At 40.9% G+C, this 22,939-nt stretch overlaps 2 protein-coding genes across 2 annotated transcripts in view; one reads left to right on the top strand and one right to left on the bottom strand.

Moving 5' to 3' along the window:
• JPH1 (junctophilin 1) overlaps positions 1 to 12,995 on the bottom strand; it is an 82,821-nt gene extending 69,826 nt beyond the window's left edge. The window contains 6 exon segments of the mRNA XM_018079310.3: positions 6,096 to 6,852; positions 12,609 to 12,618; positions 12,620 to 12,874; positions 12,876 to 12,917; positions 12,919 to 12,963; positions 12,966 to 12,995. Coding sequence (XP_017934799.3) covers positions 6,096 to 6,852; positions 12,609 to 12,618; positions 12,620 to 12,874; positions 12,876 to 12,917; positions 12,919 to 12,963; positions 12,966 to 12,995 — 1,139 coding nt within the window.
• GDAP1 (ganglioside induced differentiation associated protein 1) overlaps positions 12,754 to 22,939 on the top strand; it is a 32,706-nt gene continuing 22,520 nt past the window's right edge. Inside the window, exon 1 of the mRNA XM_018079322.2 lies at positions 12,754 to 12,808. The gene's annotated coding sequence lies outside the window, so the exon portion shown is untranslated. The remainder of the gene's footprint in view (positions 12,809 to 22,939) is intronic.

The following is a 22,939-nucleotide window of genomic DNA, read 5'->3' as shown; positions in this document are numbered from 1 at the left end:
GCCCATTACAATATTACTTTTAAGGTGGTCAGAAGTTCTTGTGGCACACTATTACAGTATATACATCTTATTTAAAACTTACTGAAAACTTTAAAGTAATTAAAAGTATTTAGCTTCTGTGGAAAAGAGAATAAAAAAGAAATTACCATTCTTTAATCTGCTTGTTTTATGATCTCAAAGATCAATAAACTATAAGGAAAATATCAACAAGGAAAGATTTTTTCTTTTGATTTTTTTTCTCTCTTTTCCTCCACACACTATCTTCTGGTTCATATTTCTTACCCTTGCTATACTTGCATCTTGTCCCTCTGTGTCCCTGCAAAGTTTGTTTTTTCTCAGAGTCAACACTTAAAGGGGAAGACCTTTTAAGGGGAACACTACCTAGAAAAAAATCTGGAGGGGGGAAAAAAAAAAAGAGCCTGGCTCTGAGAGCTCAATTCTGAATCCATAAAATTGACTTTTCTGAAAGAATTTGGTACGTGAAGGGTTGTATGTAAACAAACATCATTCCTTCTGCTTCCAGTGCTACATGTTTACTTACAGGACTAATGTATTTTAAAAACCACCCAGCAATGCTGAGTATTGAAGGTAAGTTTATATTCAAATTCTGAAAATTAATTCCAGAAACATTACAGTTTTTACCATCGTAAGTACTGATGAAGACAAAGTTAATATAATACACTATAATGAGAACTTAAGTGATTTTCATACTAAGAAAGAAGTACTCCAATACAATTCCAATTTATATTGAACTACAGAGGGATATCTCCTTTGAATGAGACATATGACAGTAATGAAATGGAAGTTCAAAACCTCTAAAGTGAGAATTACGTGACAGCTTCAAAATGAGTTTCGACTTGACTCTTGGTTAAATGGATATTTGGGGCTTTTAAATATCTTCCAAAGGGCTCTTCCAAACATACATCTTCCAGCATTTGAAGCACTTCACATGCATAGAAAAGAATTTATCAAAAGTTTCTGGAAAGCAGCTTTTCTTTTTAGAAAGGAAAACGCAATAAAGGCATACAAACCTGACTGCTTTTTGCACAATGTGTTAAAGACAAATTTGAATTAATTACTGCCTATAATAATGATATTAAAAAAGCAACTTTTAATATTTTGAAAGCAAAAAATATTGAACATACTTCTGAAGTTTCTCAAATTCTGGGATTTTTATATTTGCATCGAGATATTTTTCCTTAAATACAGCTAGTAAAAGTCTAATACACAATCAATACTATTAAGCTGTGCTATAATTTTAAAAGCATTTTTATTCATGGTTAATTTATAATCTGTTTTGAATTCAGACCTGTGTAGCAGAGGCTGCTAATTATTTCCCTGATACAGAAGCTTTTTATACATCCCACAATTTTGTGATCTGGTGTCTTTTGAGAAATGCTGCTATGCTTTCCAAAACACCTCAGTACAAATGTCTCAAAAATCCAAAGGTTAAGTTAGGAGAGCCAGTGTAAATTCAGGTTCAGAGAAGTACTATTTACCCCAACTTTTAGATTTTTCTGTATACACCAAACTGCCATTTTAGATAAAGGAAGAGTACACAGATTATTAAGGAGGACTTTTAGACACAAAAAGGCATCAGGAATATAAAGCAAAACAGTGGTTGGTCTTGTTGACGACTGTGTGGACATCTGTCATAGGTCAAACTACCAGCCAAAGCTGTCATGACCAGCAGGGAGCTATGAAGAGGAGTATGGTCTGTTTTCACAGCAAACACTTTGGGAATAAACAATACAGGAAGAACAGCTTGCAACTCAAAGCTGCATTGAAAAGACACTTATCTGGATAAGAGTCAAGGTTTCTAGCCCTTTTGAATGAAAACCTGGATATTAGATGATTTTGGGGGTGAGAAAAGGTCTATCTAGAGAGTTCTTCCACTAATGTAATGGAAATCTACAGTAAGCACACCTTGCTGGTGACACCTGCCCAGTCTGAAACACAGAACGTTTTACAGGCCAGTGTGCAATGAGGTTATGCCATATGGGCAGAACCACCTTAGTATTACATATTAGAGAGATGATAAAAGGTACTCTTCCTTCCAGACATTTTGTGTAGTAGTGATCATTAGAAAGACACAAGACCACCATCCTCACATTCGTCTGAGAAGACATCGCAGGAATGCTACTGTCTGAAGGATTAACGTACTATTAATATACCAGTTTGGTAAAAAATGCAGTCACACTAATATTGGTCCTCAAGTTTCAGTGAGACGGAAGTTCTTTCATCATGAAGTGCACCAATCCAGTCAACCTAGAATTTAGCAACTGTTGGAAGCTTTTTCCTCAATGCTACTCTAGAATGTCTCCCAGATAACCTGGCTCTTAAGACAGTCAGTGCTACTGACTCTGCCAGTACGACAGTCCCTTAGTTCACACAGTGCCATGGCCTTGCTCCTACTCATTGCTACTAAAGGCAATTCTGAAAACTCAAGAAATGGGAAGGGTTGTGTCATTCTTACTAGGGGAGTCCAACATGCACTCACAAGTCAAGTTAATGCATTCTTCGTGCCTGACAATGCCTGACTTGGTGTCAGGTCTTTGGCCTTTGAATCAGTGCGAGTATAGTTAATGCAATGGCTACTAAAAAGACAGGAAACCTCAATCTGCAATCTTGCTATCCATACTGGTAGTCATGAGTCTGTTTCAAAGAGACTCTCAGTTAAGAAAGCAGAAGGAGAGATAGATAGTCCAGGATCACAACTGCACTCTACAGCTGATGCCTTCTGTTGTTGCACTTCCAAAAACGTATTTTCAAGAAATAAACACTGTTTTCATGAATTGTTCCAAAAGAAGCAATTTGAACTCTGTCCTCCACCTAAAATCAAAGGGAAGGAAAAGCAAGTAAAACTCTTCAGAGACATATCCCTTCTTAAAGAGGAAGTGCATACACTGTTGCCTTGGAACCTAATGGTCTCAGACTACAATTTCTTAATAGCTTTACATTGACTCCCCCTTTCCATGCATCACATCAACCCACATTTTTCAGAACTAGGACTTATTATGTACCGACAGAACATTAAACTGTCAGTACTTTCTTCAAGTTACCTATTATTGATCTGCTTTGCTAACATGGTATGCTGTCATACAATCACAGAATATTCTCAGTTGGAAGCCTCCCACAAGGATCATCATGGAATCATAGAATCAGCTGGGTTGGAAGGGACCTCCGAGATCATCAAGTCCAACTCTTGATCCAATACCACCATGGATACTAGACCATGGCACTAAGTGCCAATCTCATCTTAAAAACCTCCAGGGACGGAGAATCCACCACTTCCCTAGGCAGCCCATTCCAATGGCTGATTACCCTCTCTGTAAAGAATTTCTTCCTAATATCTAACCTAAACCTCCCCTGGCCGAGCTTAAGACCATGCCTGCTTGTCTTACTCATAGTTGCCTGGGAAAAGAGACCAACCCCCACCTGGCTACAACCTCCTTTCAGGTAGTTATAGAGAGGGATGAGGTCTCCCCTGAGCCTCCTCTTCTCCAGGCTAAACAACTCCAGCTCCCTCAGCCTCTCCTCACAGGACTTGTGTTCAAGTCCCTTCACCAGCCTCGTTGCTCTTCTCATGCGGTTGTTGTGGTCAGTGTGGAGGACCCGGCCCTTGGCTTTGTTGAACCTCATCCCGTTGGAATCAGCCCAACTCTCCAACCTGTCCAGGTCCCTCTGCAGAGCCCTCCTGCCTTCCAGCTGATTGACACTCCCCCCCAGCTTAGTGTGATCTGCAAATTTACTGATGGTGGACTCAATTCTCTCATCTAAATCGTCAATAAAGATATTAAACAGAACTGGACCCAACACTGATCCCTGGGGGACACCACTGGTGACCGGCCGTCAACTGGATGCAGCACCGTTCACCACCACTCTCTGGGCCTGGCCCTCCAGCCAGTTCCTAACCCAGCACAGGGTGCCCCTGTCCAAGCCTTGCGTTGCCAGCTTTTTCAGGAGAATGCTGTGGGAGACGGTGTCAAAAGCTTTGCTAAAGTCCAGATAGACTGCATCCACAGCCTTCCCCTCATCCACCAGGCAGGTCACTTGATCATAAAAGGAGATCAGGTTGGTCAGACAGGACCTGCCCTTCCTAAAGCTGTGCTGGCTGGGTCTGATCCCTTGCCCATCCTGTAGGTGCTGTGTGATTGCACTGAGGATGATCTGCTTCATAACCTTGCCAGGCACTGAGGTCAGGCTGACGGGCCTGTAGTTTCCTGGGTCCTCCTTCCGGCCCTTTTTGTGGATTGGCGTGACATTTGCCAACGTCCAATCATCTGGGACCTCCCCAGTGAGCCAGGACTGTTAAAGATGATGGAGAGTGGCTTGGCGAGCTCTTCCGCCAGCTCCCTCATCACCCTTGGGTGGATCCCATCTGGTCCCATAGACTTGTGGGGATCCAAGTGGCTCAGCAGGTCGCTAACTGTTTCCTTCTGGATTACAGGGGGGCTGTTCAGATTCTTATCTCTTTCTACAAGCCCCAGAAGCCAGCTGTCTTCAGGACAACCTGTCTTACTGTTGAAAACTGAGGTAAAGAAGGTGTCAAATACCTCAGCCTTTTCCTCATCTTTGATAACTATATTCCTGCCCATGTCCAGTAAAGAATGGAGGTTTTCCTTGCCCCCCCTTTTGCTATTGATGTATCTGTAGAAGGACTTTTTGTTATCCTTCACAGAAGTGGTGAGATTAAATTCAAGTTGTGCCCTTGTCTCTCTAATTTTCTTTCTGCATGACCTAACTATATTCCTAAACTCTTCCTGAGTAGCCAGCCCTTTTTTCCATCAAGTCCAACTCTGAAGTGAATGGCCTCTATGGGTTCACCTTACATATATTTATAGAAGTAACTGAGTATATGCTACCCTCTAGTTACTTAGGTGACCAGTACTCAGAAAGGTTCTTCACCAGAATGCTAAATTCTTCACGTTAGTGTCTCAATTACTTTTTGCTGTGAGCCATCTATATGTTCAAGCTTTTCCACTTATGCACGTTTTAGTATTCTCCGTATTCCTTATGACTGTCAGAAAAAGGATAGTCACTGAGGACACACTAGTGACCACACTAAATCAGGAATCAGTTGTTCAGCTCTAAGTGTAATGTGACATCCTCTTTCTAAAATAGCATGAAGATTTTCTTTCATGCACATTTCTGGACTCTTTTTTTTATCCAAAGCATATTTCAAAAAAAGACTGCCTGAGGAAACAAACTAAAACCAACAACAGGGAAACTACCACAGAAAGTTACTGGAAGGCATTAAAAATTAAATAGCTTTTTGAAAAGCTCTCAAACTTAATAGTAAAGCCCATTAAAATTGTCTGTACTGATTTAATTTGTAACAATTCTATTTCAAACAACTTTGCTTGGTTGTTGTTTAGGAGTTCAAAGTGTAAATGACATCTTTCCCCACTGCTAATACCTATACACTTCTCCCATCTCAAACACTTGGCAGAGGCACAGGGAGAAGAAAACCACCACTATTTGAAGTGGTGGTCTTATGATCAGACAACGCTGGAGAAGCATTCTCCAAAATGGAAGAGTCCTCATACAGAACTCTTCTGGTAGATACTGCCCTGGCAACCAAATGAACAGCCTCTAAGAACAACAGCACTGACCATTATTCTTATGTTGTTCATACCACCATCTCTCAGATAAACAGATGCATCTTAAGACGCACTGACCATTATTCTTATGTTGTTCATACCACCGTCTCTCAGATAAACAGATGCATCTTAAGATGCCCAAGATTGAGCAACTTCAGTGATTTTCAGATGCTACCCAAAAAAATCAACAATACAATAAGCATAATTGGAACATGCTTATGGAAAGATATTCAATCTTTGCTTCATGTCTCCCAAATAATCTGCTACATTACCTCACCAGTTTTATTTTCCAAACAGGTTTAAAGGCATAACACAGCAGCTCTTGAGTGAAAACAGAAATGTATTGAGAATGGAAATTTACTTTCACAGTATATCATGGAACATACACAAACATCTTTACTCAAAGGAGCTGAAGTTCTAAGTTTTGTATGTGTAATGCTAAGCAAGTACTCACTGAAGTCAACTTTTACAACCTTGCATTTAACAACATACCTTGAAGTTGCAATTTCCACTTTGGTTCTTGCCATGGCAGCTGCTCGCTGTGCACCCTCTATTGCTCTATCCACCTTTTCTCTAGTTTTTGTGTTTCGTATTGGTATAAGTTGCTTTCTTATTCCACGGACCAAAATGTTATTTTTATACTTTCCCTCTTCTTTGGTGCCATCTGGAAACATCGTACATCCATATCCATGCCTCCTGTTATTCAGCCATTCTCCTTCATATTTCATACCATTTGAACGCTCGCTGATACCAAAACCACTGCGCTTGTCATTCTTCCATTCACCCATATAGGCTTCTGTAGTGGTGGCATCGACATGGTCTTCCATAGGGCTATAATCACAGTCACCGTCTCCAAAACTAATTGTAGAGTTGGCATCGCTAGAACTAATTCTGCTCATAGTAGCATCACTCCTGACAGAGCTCCGTTTGCTAGATATCGATGACCTAGATTCTGATTTTCTAAGTTTTATACTACCAAGAAGGGATCCTCTTCTGAACAAGCCTCCTTTTTTCTTAATGCCCATGGCTTCTGGATCACTGTGAAAATTGAGCACAAAACCTCCTCTTGTTCCAGCCGGGCTGTCTGAGGTGACGTCATGCAGAACGGTGCCGTTGCTCTGCTCACTCCGCAGTGAAGCCAGAGACGTTCGGAGGGGTGAGCGGATCACAGTGGCCATGCCATAGGGTACGCTCTGACGCACACCGTATCCATGTCGCATCCCTCCTGTCCACTGCCCCTGGTACGTACCTTTTAAAGGAATAAGGAGAAGTTAAATTCAGGAAGCTGTAGCAGACATAGCACTCTACATCCAGTATGCTACAGGCAATACCACACTGTCAGCTCTGGTTCTGGTAAGAAGTAACGCAGAAAAACAACAGCACGTGACACAGCAGATAAACTACTTTTGTTACTTGTTTTTCTTATAAATTATTTTTCTGCTTCGCAAATGCTTCACTCTCACAGCTGAACTAATTTATTTTGGCAACTAAGACACAGTAGCTATAATCATAAGCATTTTTGAATAGGTCTGTCCAGGAAAACTCAAAGAGAAGTTTCTAAAGCAGGACTCCCTCTTCATTTTTTTTAAGGTGGACTGATGGGAAGTGGTCAGCAGAAATAGATCCACATTATATGCAGTCAGTTGAGGAGGGAGAAACGGATGGAGAGAGCAGGACACTTACGGCTCTTGCCTCCAGCTGCTCACAGAAAGGGCAAGTAGAAGTAAATGTCCTGTTATCCTGGGTTTAAGGTGGCTACAGACCTCTCCTTGTCAGGACCTATATGACAATACACTGAACTGTCTTCAGATGGGCCTTTGGATCTGCTCATATAAATCTCTTCATATCAACACTTTATGGTATCCCCAGTACATAAACATGCACTGCATTATGTTGTGACAGTGATCAGAAGCATGAATCCTTTAGCCCTTTTTTTGCCTTTCATTTGCTCTGCAGTATGTAAGAAAGAGAAGGCAGTAACAAACAGAATATTGCACAACATTCTATCAAACATATTTAACCACAACTATTTTCGTAAAAATTTTTAAACAGCAGTGTAAGAAAGAGCAACATGGTATATGTTATGAAAAGTCATGGATATCCACGCAAAGCTGCATTTGAACCAAATCCCACCTTTAACAGATTACTACTGCTAACAATTTTTTTCTTATATTCTCAAAAGGCATTCTCATTTTGACATTTGCCAGTGTCTGGTCTCTGAAAGCCATTTGTACCAGGAGTTCCAAAGGAAGGTAGCAGGAACCCCACAACTAGCAAATACAAGATAATCACTTTCTAGTATAATTTCACTCAAATTTCCATTACACTGCTTTAAGCTCCTCAAAATGAATCCTCTCGCCTACCAAGTGCTGCTTCTTTTTTTTTAAAACAAAGCTATTTTAAATCTGAATATTCTTACAGAGGGATGAATAAGCGATCTTTAAAATATCTTTTTTTATTTTGCTCTGCTTTAATTGGAGCACCTATTAACTATTCAGAGAACTGAACATCAAATGTCAAATTAAGTGATTGATAAAATTTTTGTGAAAATATTTGTCAAATATCTGTAGCTTTAGATGTATCTTAAAGACTCATTGGCTTTGAGATTCTATCTCCTTTGTATAAGCATACTGTTTTGGTTGTGTGCATCTATCAAGTACTGCTTTGCTGAATTATCTCTTCTAAGTTTTATTTCAATTTGCTAAGTCTGTTTTCTTTATTATATAACACTAGATAGGTTCTACAACATAACTATTTTGTGTTGGTAGAAAATTCTACCAAGTGGAAGGTTTTTGTCTTAACAGATGGCTGCTGACACAAACAAACAACTTTCTTAGTTTCTTTCTCATTCTCTGTATCCTGGATACCTCCTGCTGCACTGGTTGCAAGGGTGCTGAATCTAGGAACATGATTATTTTAAAAAACTCAGCATATGGGGAAGAACAAATAGAAACATGAGCACAAAGCACTGGTATGACGTATTCTGTAAATACTGCAAATATACAGCCACATTGTAATTTTTTTTGTTTTATTAAACAGACATTTCCTAGAAATATATTAATATTTTATGAGCATAAATTACTTCATTTTGTCCCTAATTATTTCTGGGATCCCCTTAGTATTCCAATGATATGCTGGAGATAAGAATCTGGCTACACATACTTATGGCTGCATATAATAATCTAACATTCTGCACCATTTAATTTCATTTTGAAATAATAAATCTAAGTCTAATTTTGATTATACCACAATATTACGTTAGAGCAGCAACTCATAATTATGGCTCTCCATGTTGCTATTTGAATGTCAGATTCTGCTATTTGAAGCAGAATCAATTTATTTCAGTATAGAATTTTATACAAGCATAAAGGGTCAGCCTTTTTCATATTAATATTTTAATTAATAAACATGGAAAGCTCAAAAATACTTAACTAATTTAGGACTTGTATTTTTCCCTACTCTATAATGAAATGGAAGTGATCACTATTGTTCATAAGGGCATTAGAACAAGAACAATTGATGTGCTGCTATTCACTAGTCCAATTTTTCTTTCTACTGGGGAAATAAAATCAATGCCAACTTCTTCTAAAGAGAAGCTTTCCTTTATTTTTCAACTTATATTTTAAAGGAAAAGTATTTTAAAGGCATATGGAGGGCAGTTTTCAGAATGCAGATACAAGAGACTTGCACAGTAATTTGACTGACTATATCAGCCTTTAACTGCATCACCTTATTCAACAAAAAAAAAAATTAGAAATCTTTAAATGAGCAAGATAAAGTATGTCAATGTTTCAAAATAATCAAATACTACAATGTATAAGACGCGATAAAAAGTTTTTCCCATATATGAAGATACAAACATATGCACTATTTACCTCTCTATATAGATATAAATATGAATGATATATCAACAAGCACACCTTATCATGTTTCACCTTATACTGTAGTTGACTGTCAAAAGCAGTTCCTATAAGGGTCAACTGTTAAAATTTTAATTTTAACACTGTAATTATCGATCTAATTTAAAGTTTTATTTGACCATAAAACAATAACATTGTTCAGCACTGATTTTTCAAAAGCTAGGCTTGCTATCCCTTGAAACATTCAGCCACAAGTTCTACTGATCATCTATCTGGTGTTTAACTGGTTCCTTTGAGAAGGTGTTCACACATATTAAAAAGTATATTTTTTTTCCTTGTCTTTTTGTTGGCAAGTTGTTCCAAGATACAATTTCCTAACCTGTCTCCTTAGAGTTACATTATGCCATCCCTTCTAAAACACCTTTGGTGCATCTGACAGTTGTAAATGTCATTGCCCACTTGCAGCTAAAATTTAAAACTACACTGTGAAAAAAACTGAAAGGCCAAGGACCCATTTAACTACTGCATTTGCTCTCATCCTTTACTTACATATTCTGTGCTTTAACAAATTTGTTGTTATATCAAGATTTTTGCATGCTTTTCAGACTCAAATGTTAGATAAGTACAGACCTAGAAAGAAGAGCTCTCAGAAATCAATGAACGTACGTACTACTGATGACCTCTGCTTAGGGTGCTTTTGCCACTGATCTCCCTCTGTGGAACACGACCACACAACCAGTTATTGCTACTGTTGGAAGGACCATAAATAACTCATTTAGACATACTGAAGTTTCAAATTAGGCCACAGTCCCTGCATAAGAAAAGCTCTGGTAGGTTTGCAGATTCGCACAGATTCAACAAACCTAGGGAGTTTAAAGGAGGCACAAAAATCCAGACTGCCGTCGGGAACGGTCTGACAGGACACTTTAAGGCCCTACATAATCACATGCAACGAACGGAGGATCATGGTTTATAACTCACAGTGTTTTCCCCAGAGATTAGACTGAGTGACAAATTTAAGCATCTGAACACAGCATGATATTTATTACTCATGTTGTGCGAAGTGTTGTGTGTAGAAACACTGAGGAACACTGTCAATGCTTATTTTCCTTTCCCCTCCCTAAACCACATCTCCTAATACCACCAGTGCATTCTAAAACAATATACTAGGGAAAGAAACAAAAAGAGAAAAAAATAGCAGCAAAGAGGCCTAGAGTACACTAAGTTTGAAAACAAACTGGCAAGTGGCAGAGTCTAAAGAGTTATTTCCCTATGCTGGTATTCTCGGGTCATCAAGAGAGCTTTTCTGCAAATATTTGAAAGTATATTAAAGACACATACGTAAATCTGGTTCCCTTATAAAAGCATTCTTCTGGTGTGCAAGTACAGCTATTGTTTCCAGAGTACAAAAACAAAAACACATCTGCAAACATCTATGACGTACTGCTCGGCTTCATTCATGAGTACTTTCATTAAAATCAATGGGACTTCTCACCCTCTGTTTGTATGAACTACAACATGCAAAAGTCTGAGGCTATGACAACAGATTTCAGGTAACAGGGCTAAAAATCTTGCAGTGTAAACCGCACACTTCATATGCTGTTCCAAGTCTAAAAATTTAGAGAATTTACCTCCAATAATCAGTATTATATTAAGATTTTTAAAAAATCCACAAGAAGTCTAAAGAAAAAAGAACTTATTAATAAGAACCTGAATTTGAAAAGGTGATTTCTAGAAGATTTACTGGAATGGTAATTTACTTTTCCATGAAAAAAAATTTAAAAATTAAATAAATAAAAAAAAAAAGATGGCACTGCAAATTCAGCTGTTCTTCTGCGTGTAATTTATTAGCTAAAACAAATAAAATAAAAAGTGTATTGCATAGTGAAAGTGAAAATAAAATCCTGATCTCTTTCATACTTTGATTTTGGTACTGTTTTCCTTTTTTTTTTTTAATCCACAAACACACATCTCAGCTGACTTTGAACATCAGAACTTTCCACACCAGAAAACAATTTTCATACAGCTACAAATATGCATAAACAAGGAGACAGAAAGGTGCAAAACCCATTGTACTTTTCGTTTTCTGAATGAAATGAGTCTTACCAAACCTGTTAGATTTTTCCAAGTTGAAGAGCAACTCTACAGAAGTTGCAGGTGGCACTTCCACTGACGCCAACGACATTATAGCAGCAAAGGATGAATTAAAGAGTATCAGGCTTATTTGGCGTGCACAGCATGAAGTGACAGAAGTACAAAAACTGTAACTGAGGGCTCCAGTGAGGTCCAGTCCTCAGTGACCTTACTGAACCCTGACTTCTTGACCGTTCCCGACTTCGGCAGAAGGGCGGATCGCCCCGTTCCCTCCGCACGCCTACCGAGAGCTCAGCCCCGGAACATTTGCTTTGTCGTGGTGAAAGGTGTGAGAGGCAGGTCTGTGTAACTTCACTACACACCTCGAGCTTTGAGCAGTATGCTTTAAACTATCCCGTATTTCGGTAAAAACAGTAGTTATTACATGAGGGTGGACCCAAGTTTCATTGATTTTACGCAAGCTGCGTACCCACTCCATTACCCTCAGTCTCCTGTTTACCAGCTGAGCGCACAAAGCCACCCCTGCCCGCACAGCAGCACCGCTCAAGGGCTCTGTTATTAAGTTCTTGCCGTTTCCCCACGGCCACGGTGCGAAGACAGCGAGGCGGCGGGGCTCGCCTGCCTCTGGCCGCCCGCCATCGCTAAACCGCGGGCGGGGAGCAAGGAAAAGCCGTCTGCAGGCGGCCGTAATACGGATTCTACCCAGCTTGGCCCCCGGGAGCAAAGGCGCCGAGCCTGGGCAAGCACAGCCCTCACCAACCGGAGCCGGCAGCCGGGGCCGGGCTGGCTCCTCACGCGCAGCGGGGCGCGGGCGGGCGCCAAGCACCTGTTGGCGCTTCCCCTTGGCCGCAGCCGGGCCTCGGGGGCGGATAGGGAACGGCGCACCGCCTCGGGCTAGGGAGGGGGAGCAGACGCGGGTGCGGGCGCGGGGTGGAAGGAGGGCCGTTCCGCGGCGGCGCCCACGCGCCGCCCCCCCCTGCCGCCACCATTCCTGCCCGCTCCGTCCCCCGGCCGCGGGCCAGCAGCGCGGCGCCCCCGCCGGGCGCCAAACCTCCGTCCCCCGTAGGTCTCTACGCCGTATCCGTCCTGCAGCCCGTTGCTTCCGGTGCCCCAGTATTCGGCCGGCGTGCTGAGGCTCTGCCGCACCCCGTAGCGCCCCTTGAAGCCGTGAGACCACTCGCCGCGGTACATCCACCTGCCCTTCGTCTCCACGCCCAGACCGTGGCGCTTGCCTTGCGCCCAGTAGCCCAGGTAGTGTTGCGCTGGGCCAGGTGTAGCCCGCCCGCCACCTCGAAAGCCGTGGGACGCAGAGCCGGCCGTACTGCCCTGCCCCCTTGGGCCCGGTGCAGATGCCGTGCCCCGTGGGCTTGTCCCCGTTCCTCCCAGCCGCCGCAATAAGGTGCCGCCAATCGCGCGAAGTGAACCGGCCGCCCGTCATCCAGGGCAGCGGGGCGAGCGCGGCGCCGGCCGCGCCTCCTGCCCGCCTTCCCTCGTTCCTGCTCCGCCTGCCCTCCCCTGCGCTGCCTTCCCCTCGCCGCCCGCCGCAGCTCCGGGCGCTCCCGCGACTGCGAGGCGTCTCCCGGCCGGCCGCCGCGCCCAGCCCCAGCCTGCAGCTCGCGGCGGCGAGCGGCGCCGCACGCCCCCCGCTCCTCCCCGCCCGCCCCTCCCGGCCCGCCGGTTCCGCCCCGGTGGTGCCCGCCGCGCAGACGCGGGGCAGGTGCGGCCCTGGGGCGGGCCGGGGGCTACGCTGGCTGCCTGCCGCCCGAGATGGGCTCTTCCCCGGGTAGCGACCCAGGCAAAGGCGGCTGCCACCGGGGGGAGGTCTCCGTGTGGCCCTTCGTTCTCCGGAAAAGGTGCCCCCGGTGGTCGGGGCCGCGCGTGTCCGGGGCGGGGCGAGCCCGGAGCCGCAAACCGCGCCGGGCCCCCCCGCCGGTGCCTCGGGGGCAGCGGCGACTCCGCCGCTCCCTCGGCTGCTGCTGCCCCTGCCTGCCTGCCCTGCCTGCCCTGCCTCTCCTGCCCTGCCCTGCTCTCCCCTGCTGTCCCTGCCTGCTCTGCCCTGCGCTGCCCTGCCCTGCCCTGCCCTGCCCTGCCCTGCCTCGGCGCTGCCCGCTCCGCGGGTTCCCGAACAGGTTGCAGCTGCACCTGCAACGCAGGCAAAATGAAAGGGCTTTCGAGTGCTACTTGTGAGTCTTCATTTGCCTTTTTTTTTTTTTTTTTTTTTATTTTACTTTTCGCTTTCCCTGAGCTTGAAGACTGGCTTTCAGAGCCGAGTTGTGGTTTGTCCCTTTTCCAAACCACACGTGGAGCTCACCGTGTTCCACGGGTGGAGAAATGAGGGGTAAAAGGAACGTGGATGGTGTCGAGGCTGCTGTGAACTTCATAAGTCACTCTCATTATACTATCAGCCTCACGGCCGACGGGTGACTGAAGGGCGCTAAATCCTGCCAAGCCCTCCTTTGCCAGATATTTGATAATCAGATAGAAATATAAGAGCAAATGACAGGAGAAACATGGAAGAGTAGAAACAGTAGACAGAATAGTGGAGAAGGGATTGAAACCTCTTGTCATAGGACATCTTAGCTTTCTATTCTTTCACAATCCAGGACTGGAAGAAAATCTGAAATAAAATGTTCCTCTTCAATGGGGGTTTTGTTAAAAGCATGAATCATCCTTGTCAGTCATGGAGAGTGGTACTATCTGGACACAGATGATTTGGAAACATGGAGAAATAGCAATAGCTATGTTAGGAGTAATGAGTAAAACCAGAAACATAATTGTAAATGAAGGATTTGAACAAAAGGCATCGGAAGTTGAAACAGTTAAGCTTCAGAAATCTATGCCGAATTCAGCCCAGTTATACGCAGTTTTGACTTAAACCTAAATGAAATTAAAATATTGCACATACTAAACATATCCATTGAAGTTAAAATTTTCAAGCTTTGTCCTTCACAGCACATTGTTCTGTGTACATTTTTATGCCATGCTTACACAGTTCAGTGCCAAAGTATCTCATTCTAGGGGAGAGTTGAGCACCATAACAACTCTGTTGTCTGTTGTCATAGGAAGAAGTGTGTGCTATAAAGCCTTGTTTCTGTTCCAATAAGAGGATTTCTAATTCTGGTTGAACATGCATAGGTAGAAGACTCTGCACATGTATTTAGACACATATGTACAAAGAAAAAAAGACACCATCAAAGACCTGTGCCTTGTCCATGAGATGATGGGGAAGCTTTCAGTGCCCCTTTTTTCTCCGGGGAATTTTATTCCATAGTTTTGGAGTGTAGAAAACCATACAGGAATGTTGTTTCTGTAGCATAGGCATGCAGTCTTTAACATATCTTTGAACAAGGCTGTATAGCGTTCTGAAGTTGAGTAGTGAGACCTTCACTGCAATTTGAGAGTTTTGGAAAGCCATTATTGAGAACGGAGGGGAAGTCTGAAAACGTTGCAGTGGGTGGGATTGCTGAATAAGATGTGGTACAGCATCCTCTGAGTATTGCTTGACCTCATCAGATTTTATGCCCTATATGTCTTGCATTTCTTACTCAAGAAAAAGATTGGAAGCAATAGTTGTCATGACACGTATGCTTTGAGGAGTTTACTATTTTCACTTTAATAATCTCTTTTCTGATTTTTTTCTTCTGACACAAGATAAAGCCCTGTCACATTCCAACAGAATTTCGGAAGAGTGAGATATTTTATATGGGTGTGGGTAACTACCCTTTGGAAGTCAGCATGCGTAATAACTGATACTGGTAAACAATTAACTAGTTGTTGAGGTCTCCTGTTTATAACTGCGTGTTATTATATGTTATGAGAAGTTTTTATGAAGTACATGAGTTGTCGCGCTTGAACTGGAGCTGTTGAGCATTGGGTTTATCTGTTGGGGGGCTACTATTGCTTTACATGGTGTTTCTGGGTGCTGTGTGCACAACAGAGGTGTAAAGCCACTATTCCCTTACATGACACCCTGTGCATAGCAGGGACACAACCAGCACAGAGGGGAGCAGAGGTGGAGAGTGATGACAGGTTAGCAAGTCCAGACAGTGCTTCTGCAACTTGGCAGTGGAAGAGGTAGCCTCTTGAGGGAGTATGAGATTGTCTTAGCCCCTCTGTGGATCTGAGCTGCTTCTTTGAAGAAGCAGCCATGTTCTGCTGCCTAACGGCCTGGACAATAATCATGGTTGTGCAAGTCCTTTGCCAACCTGAGTATCAGTGAATTACTGGATTTGCTGTCATTTCCACCTCAGTAGTTGTACTAGTGAATAATTGGATTTGCTGTTGTAATGACCTGGGTAATTGCACTCCTGATGCATATGTGTCACTGTAGTGTTACTTGACGATAAATTGTTTATCCCTAAAGCTATTGATCTAATGTCTATTATGGTATCCCAAAACTCTAACTAATTGGGGCTACCTTGAGTCCCTACATCTGTACAGTAGAAGATGTTGTATCTTTGCATAAATGAAATAGGCATCTACCTATTAGTCCTTTGTTTTACCCCCTTGGTTTAAATTTTACAGGTTTTAATATTAGATTAGATGAATCAACAAGATCAGATAGGCCAGAGATGAAACAATGAAAATTTTAGGAGGGAATCGTATTATTTTTCTTGTGTTATCACACGTGTGTCAGTGGCTCCTTTTTTAGTGATCTGCAAATGATGCTAAAATCAGTGGTAATTTTGCATGTGGTTTATATTTTCAGGTGTATTCATTAAAATGAAGTAATCAATTTAAATGAACTTGACACTTGATGATGAATTCGTCACTGACAGCCTTTTCTTATTCCCTGCTGAAAATTTAAATTTTGATCCATGTGAGAATAGAAGTGCTTTGCAGAGAACTCTTAGCATCAGTCAGCCAGGTCTTGATGATGTAAGACATCATAGGTGTCTCATTGCTGATAAGGTTGTAGATTTATTATCTGAGGTTTTTTGGTGTTTTTTTTTCTGACAGATTTTGCATTGACAAGCCTCAACTTTAGTTCATGCCAATATGTGTTTCCTTCTGGCTGCGGTGTAAGTATCGTTCATATGCAATCTTTAGCATGTATGTGTTAAATACCTTAGATCCACTGATTTTGTTTCCTTTCCTTCTGCCTAGAATTAAGTTAAAAATTATTCTACAACTCCATAGATACAGGAAGTAAGCAGTTATAGGTCTATGAATGAGTTTATCTCTTTCGTCCAAAATAAATAGAATTGCTTCCGCTATTTTTTTAATCTACATTATAAGAGTTCTTTTCTGAAGTCTCTCATACATGTAACACTCAGAATATATGAGGACCAGGTGCAGATTATTTATCATTTACAAAGAAGTCATCACAGCACTAGGTCTGATAACACTGTATATATATGAAACACGAGTGCATGGTGACAGTATGTATGCAAAAACTGTGCTGAGGGGTTTTATGTAAAAAGGTCCTTGGTATAGGGATGGTAGATGCAGCAGGTGAAGACACACTAACTCCAGAGATTTAACATTAACTGGATACAAAACTGCTGAGTTTAAACTATTAGTCTATAGATATCTGATGCATGAATAAAAATTAGGCACATTTATTCTTACCCATAAAAGCCTGATTCAGCAGGGAATTACTTTAAGTACTTCAGTAATCCCATTTACTTCAGTGAGACTACACACGAGCTTTAAATTAAACATCTGCAAGATATCTCTGCTCAAATAAAGCAAGCTCTGAAGAATGTTCTCAAGTACTCTGCAGAATGGAGGCAGGATGCTTAACTGATGAGCTCCATGAGCTGCACACATTGTGTTGGAGGAGTTCATAAACAGGACTTCTGCGTGGGAGGCAGAAATAGAGAAGTAAAGGTGGTATAGAAGCCACAGTGTAGGAATTTCAAAGGCAAATAGGTCTTTCCTGGCTCCATATGAGCAGCCACAACTTTTATGCCTATTTTTATGTCTGGATTCTAAATTAAAGTTTATAAATATAGTTCTGTATAACTTTAACACAGATAATGTTGTGTGACTTCCAGAACAGGAACATAACACTTTTTCCTGATATACTGTAAATCCACATAAGGTAGTGTAAATATGGAAATAATAATTCTACGGGATTTTTTTCTTTTGCAAAAAATTTACTTAAATATTTGAGATATGTTGTGCTATGAATCTACTCTCCTAGATGCATCAGTAAGTGTCAGTTCTACCTTACAATTGAAGCTGGGAACTAGCCAGTAAGACAGTATATTTAATTCCAGAGATATTATGCTTACTCAGTGAATACAGTTATTATTTTCTTTGCAAAAGTGCTGATAAAGCTTATAAAAACAAAAATACAGATACTTTTCCAACTTCCAAACAAAATGAGTATGTTCTGTACCCAGACTTCTATTTTCAGCATTGTTCCAAGCAATTGAATTAGATTTTAAATAAAAATGCAGGTTTTTTTTTTTTAAGGAAATGTAGCATTTATGTTGATCACCTTTGTCTCTGAAGTAATTTTAACAGTGACAATACTCTCCATACAAATACAATACAGTGTATTGGAATGATTATGGGTTTTTTAATGTATAAAGGTATTAGGATATTTTATAATGGTGAAAAAAATAAAAAATATTGTTTCTGGATCTTGTCAGCATTTACAGTTGTGTTGTTGGTTGTTTTGGGTTTTTTATATATGTCTACAATACAAAAACAAGTGCATCACAATACCTTAATTCACTTAAAAAAAACCCAAATCCAAATGTGTTTGATTTTATAACACTTGATTTGAAGAAAAGTGTCATATCATAATGATTGCCCTAAATTAGCACTCAAATTATACAGGTGGAAAAGATCTACAAAATCAGATTTATTCCCAGCAAGTTTTTCCTAAATGGTGATAGAAATTCTGCAGCTGCTGCAGCTCAAGTCTTGCTTCCTCAGGGAAGATGGGAAAGGTTTATGGCTTTCCTTTTTGCAGCAAATTCCGAAGTCTGAAGATGGTTTGTGTTGTCTTACTTGAGTTTTTTTCTTTAGCCCAAGCAGGTTCTGTCTTTCATTATTTTCTCCTAGACCTCATGATTGTCACAGTTGCTGTTGTCTGGACTTTCTCCAGTTATATTATGTAGTTGCTAATTTTTCTGGTTTCGAAAACAAAACACACTATTTGGTTAATATTGTGTCATATTAAAGTAGCATAATTTTGTATGACTCCCAAATGACATTATTCTTCTACACTGGTGCCAGGAATCAGCAGTGTGATGATTCTAATCTCCTCCACACCACAAGATGATGTGTAACAGCTCATCTTCAGTGCATGATTTGCTGTTTTCCTAATCCTTTCCCACAGAATATTGTTTACGTAGTTGCTTCCACCTTTGTATTAGTGAAGTTGAGTTTCACTCAGCAGGTTTTCACTAGCACGCTCTTTTTCCCTCCATAGATTGTTCTCAAGGTAATTTTAATTTTAATCCCATGTTGCAGGTCCTGCATTTTTAAGTTTGCACATTCGCATATACAATAACTGAACTCTTCCAGGATCAAAGTTATTAATGAATGCATTGAATATTAAAGGTTTTGGTACAGATTTAGCATTTCATACATCCTTCAGGCGTGGGACTTAATAATTATTAACATTACTTAGTAACTGTAAACAACGTGTAGTCTCTTACAGCTTTGCCTAGATCACCTTTAATGAGCATCAGCAGCTTTGCTGAAATCAAAATACATTGTATCTTTTAGTGAAAGCTGATCTCACTGGTGCATCTGAAAGCTTTCCCTCCCCGCTGAGCCGGGGTACAGCCCTTCCCTTTGCCCTCCTCGTTCTCCTCCTTTAGGGCTGTCTCAGTTTCCTTTTCTGGTCCTAACCAAGATTCATTTTGTGATTTGGCCTTTCTGATTTTGCTCCTACATACTTTCACTCTTCCCTAAAATTCATCCTTTAGTAATTTGACCTACTTTTTACTTGCATATACTTCCTTCTAGTGTTTCAGGATCATTGAAGAGCTCTCAATTTAGTCGTTTATCTTGTGATACTCTTTCTCTCTTCTCATCAAGGTAGTCTGTGTTTATGCCCTTCACGTTATTTCTTTAAGAAAATGGATTGCTCTCTTTGGAGTTTTTAATAAATTATAACCTAGTGGAGAGCAAATCTTAAGTTTGTGGTTTTTACAGGGCAGTCTTGGCTGACACTGGCTTGAGATATTCTCATGCCCCCAGCCGTCCGTGCTGCCAGCACAACTGTTTCTTCATTGAGCTGTGATTTGGATCAGGGAACCAATCCAGCTTAAAAATAATCCAGCAAAAAGATTTATTTTTATTTTGCTCTTAAAGCTGAATCCTTTGCTCTGTTTGCAGAGCATCTATACAAACAATTGCCTTAATGCAATTGAAAGCAGACAGAAAAGCTGACAACTTTACTGGTCACCTTTCTTGTTTTTAATTCTATTCTTTTTTTCTAGGAATTACAAGTAATATTTTCTCGTAATCTTTCACCCAAGTTGCCCTTAGTCTTGTGTTTTCAGTCAGTTTACCCCGCATTGATTAAAACTAAAAGATATTCCAGATTTGACGTAGTCACTTATCTGCTTGGTTACAAAACTTTTCCCTATACAATGGTCTTCCAGTACCTGAAGGGAACCTACAAGAAACATGGAGAGAGACTATTTAAAAGGGCATGTAGTGACAGGACAATGGGGAATGGTTTCAAAGAAATCTGAAAGAGAGTAGGTTTACACTAGGTATTAGGAAAAAATTCTTTACTTTGAGGGTGGTGAGGCACCAGAACAGGTTGCCCAAAGAGTTTGTGGATGCCCAGTCCCTGGAAATGTTCAAGGCCAGGTTGGATTGGGCTATGACCAATCTGGTCTACTGGAAGATGTCCCCCTGCACATGGCAGGGTGCTTGGAATGAGATGATTTTGAGGCCCCTTAATACCCAAACCACTCTATGATTCTATGTTTCTATACTGTAATGACCCTGTAGTACCTTCCCAACAGGTCCCTTTGTTGTTGAAGTCCCTCATCTTCACCTTGTTCTGTGCTTTGAAGAACTAACTAGCAGCAGGACCCAAAGCTCTAGAGTCCTGCATTGCCATGTCCTACAGATTTTCCAGGTGCCTGAGGAGGTCCAAGACCTGATTGAAGCTTTTCTAATTGTTTGGAGGGTTTGTATTAGCTCTCACAACAGGTAAGAATAGGGGTTGTTTAGTATTTGTTAGTGGTGTGCAAAGCATCTCTTTTCTGCCTGGATGTGTATTTTGTGGCTTTGTTTCAAATTGTAGGAATGTCATACTTTTGAGATCTTAATTCCTCTGGTAATTTTCATGTAAACTAGCCAGTGGGTTAAATAATTTTCATCCATGCTGCTTTAATAGCGTAGGAAAAAGAAGTTCAGCAGCCTTTCTGCTCACCGTGGTGCTGTTTTTCTGAATACCTCTATTGAGAGCCACTTATATCTTCCCAGAAATCTAGGCCTTTTGCCATGCTTTAGGCCACCTATTCATTGAAAATCCTCCTTCATTAGTTAGCATTTTCATCACCAGTGATTGCAGACCTTCACAGAGAGAATTCCTTCTCTGGCAGACAGTCCCAGCTCCACTGTTTCCCTCTCCTGACTCCAGTGAAGAAGACCAGGGGTCTGTGGTCACACCGGGATACCTTTGCAATGGTGAGTGCACCTCAAGATCTGTGCTAACTTCTAGAGGAATTACACCTCTCCAGCTGCTCCCTGGACCTTGCAGTTCCTTATAATCTGTCTTGATTTCATCTCGCAGATTTTATCAGACACAGGGATAAGGCCATATATCTGTCTGTATCCATACCTAATTTTGTCTTAACATGAGGTCTGTCTTGTGACTTCTTTTTTTTCTTATAAAAATGGAAATGTTTTTTTTTTTAATTTAAAGATGATCAATTAATGCTTGAGTAGCAAATAGATATAATATTTACAATTTTAAAATACATGTTGCTGGCCATGGCTGTCACACTCCTGTTTTGCTGTGCTGAAGCAGAACAAGCAGCTGTTGCCTTTCACCAATGAATTAGTTAAAAATTGGTTAACTGTTCTTCTGAGTGAATCCATTCGTGAAATTAATTGAAAATCATTATCATTCTAATTATGACAATGTTTTGGGGTTTTCTTTCAGATGATGATGTAGAAAAGGCAAATGCTACCAGAGATGCAAACGCTGAGGGTTTTGCTCTTTGATGATGAATGTAATATGGATGCTTTCATGCACAGTGTAGTCACTTCTGAGATAGGTTTCTATTAACAAAGTCTGCAATAGAGGAATTGAGCTTTAGAGGACACTACCATGGGGCTAAGCAGGCTACACTGCAAAGACCATTAATAGAAAGCCACTCCCTCAATCTGCTTAAACTTTGGTGAGGATAATGCGGCTTACTCTAACTGATTTTTGATAAAACAGTAAAAGACAAACAGATGCTTGTTATGCCAGAGTTAATAAGTGCACACTATTGATAAGTTTCTTCTATTGATAAGTTTCTTATGCTTATCCAGGAATATTTGCCCCAGGGAAGAAAATTGTTTTCACCACAGTTAACACACAAGTCAAACACCTGAACGTATTTTAATTTTACATGAAAAAATATAGCAAGGGTTAGTGCATCATAATCAGCCTAACAAATGATTTAAACCTCCCAGCTGGTATGAGATTTCATTTATTCTTGACTTGCTTCTGTTCTGTTGGCTTTTTAAGTGCTCATAACATAATGTCATGATATTTTTATATGATGAAGAAACCCGTTCACCATGTGGATTACAGTATCAGTCCCTTTTGCATCTTGAAAACTGACTTTCTTAGCAAATGCACTTAATGTAATATCATGTTGCTGCAAAATAGTTTTCTATTTCAGCTTAAAGATTAGATTCTGCTCTTTGGAAGGCACAACCACCAGTGCAGAATTTTGGGTGATTCTCTCTGTATTCTGCAGGTGCAGTACAGTTTTTATGCTCTTATTTTGGTGAAGTCATGTGAAATTGTGTTTACAGCTCTGCATGTGAATAAATTATGTATATCTCTGCTTCTGGCAAGTACAAGAAAGACACTGGACAAATTAGTATTTGCATTATTTTTTTCTAAAGAGAAACTGTGTGACTGGGAGAGTTTTGAGCCTTAGTTTTGTTTAAAAGTAATCTTGTCTTTTTTTAGTAGAAAACATGTCATTTTAGGTATGGAGTCTAACCCAGGTTTCCTAGTGCACTTTTTGAAAGTATCATCCTTTAGTAACTGTAGTTCTCATAGTAAATAAATTCCCTTTATGTAGAAGCTTATGATCTTGTACAAAAGGTCCTGTATGAAAAAGTATCCATTATTCAAGTTTTTGTAACCCAGCTATACTGTATGTTCAGCATGTAACAGTGGCATTTAAGATTCATACCAAATATAAAAATACCTCTTCTATGACAGCGTCT

This window comes from Manacus vitellinus, unplaced genomic scaffold (genome assembly GCF_001715985.3).
Source record: "Manacus vitellinus isolate BGI_N305 unplaced genomic scaffold, ASM171598v3 scaffold_1_pilon, whole genome shotgun sequence".
NCBI classification, from domain to species: domain Eukaryota; kingdom Metazoa; phylum Chordata; class Aves; order Passeriformes; family Pipridae; genus Manacus; species Manacus vitellinus.
This window is presented reverse-complemented; position numbering and strand designations above follow the sequence as displayed.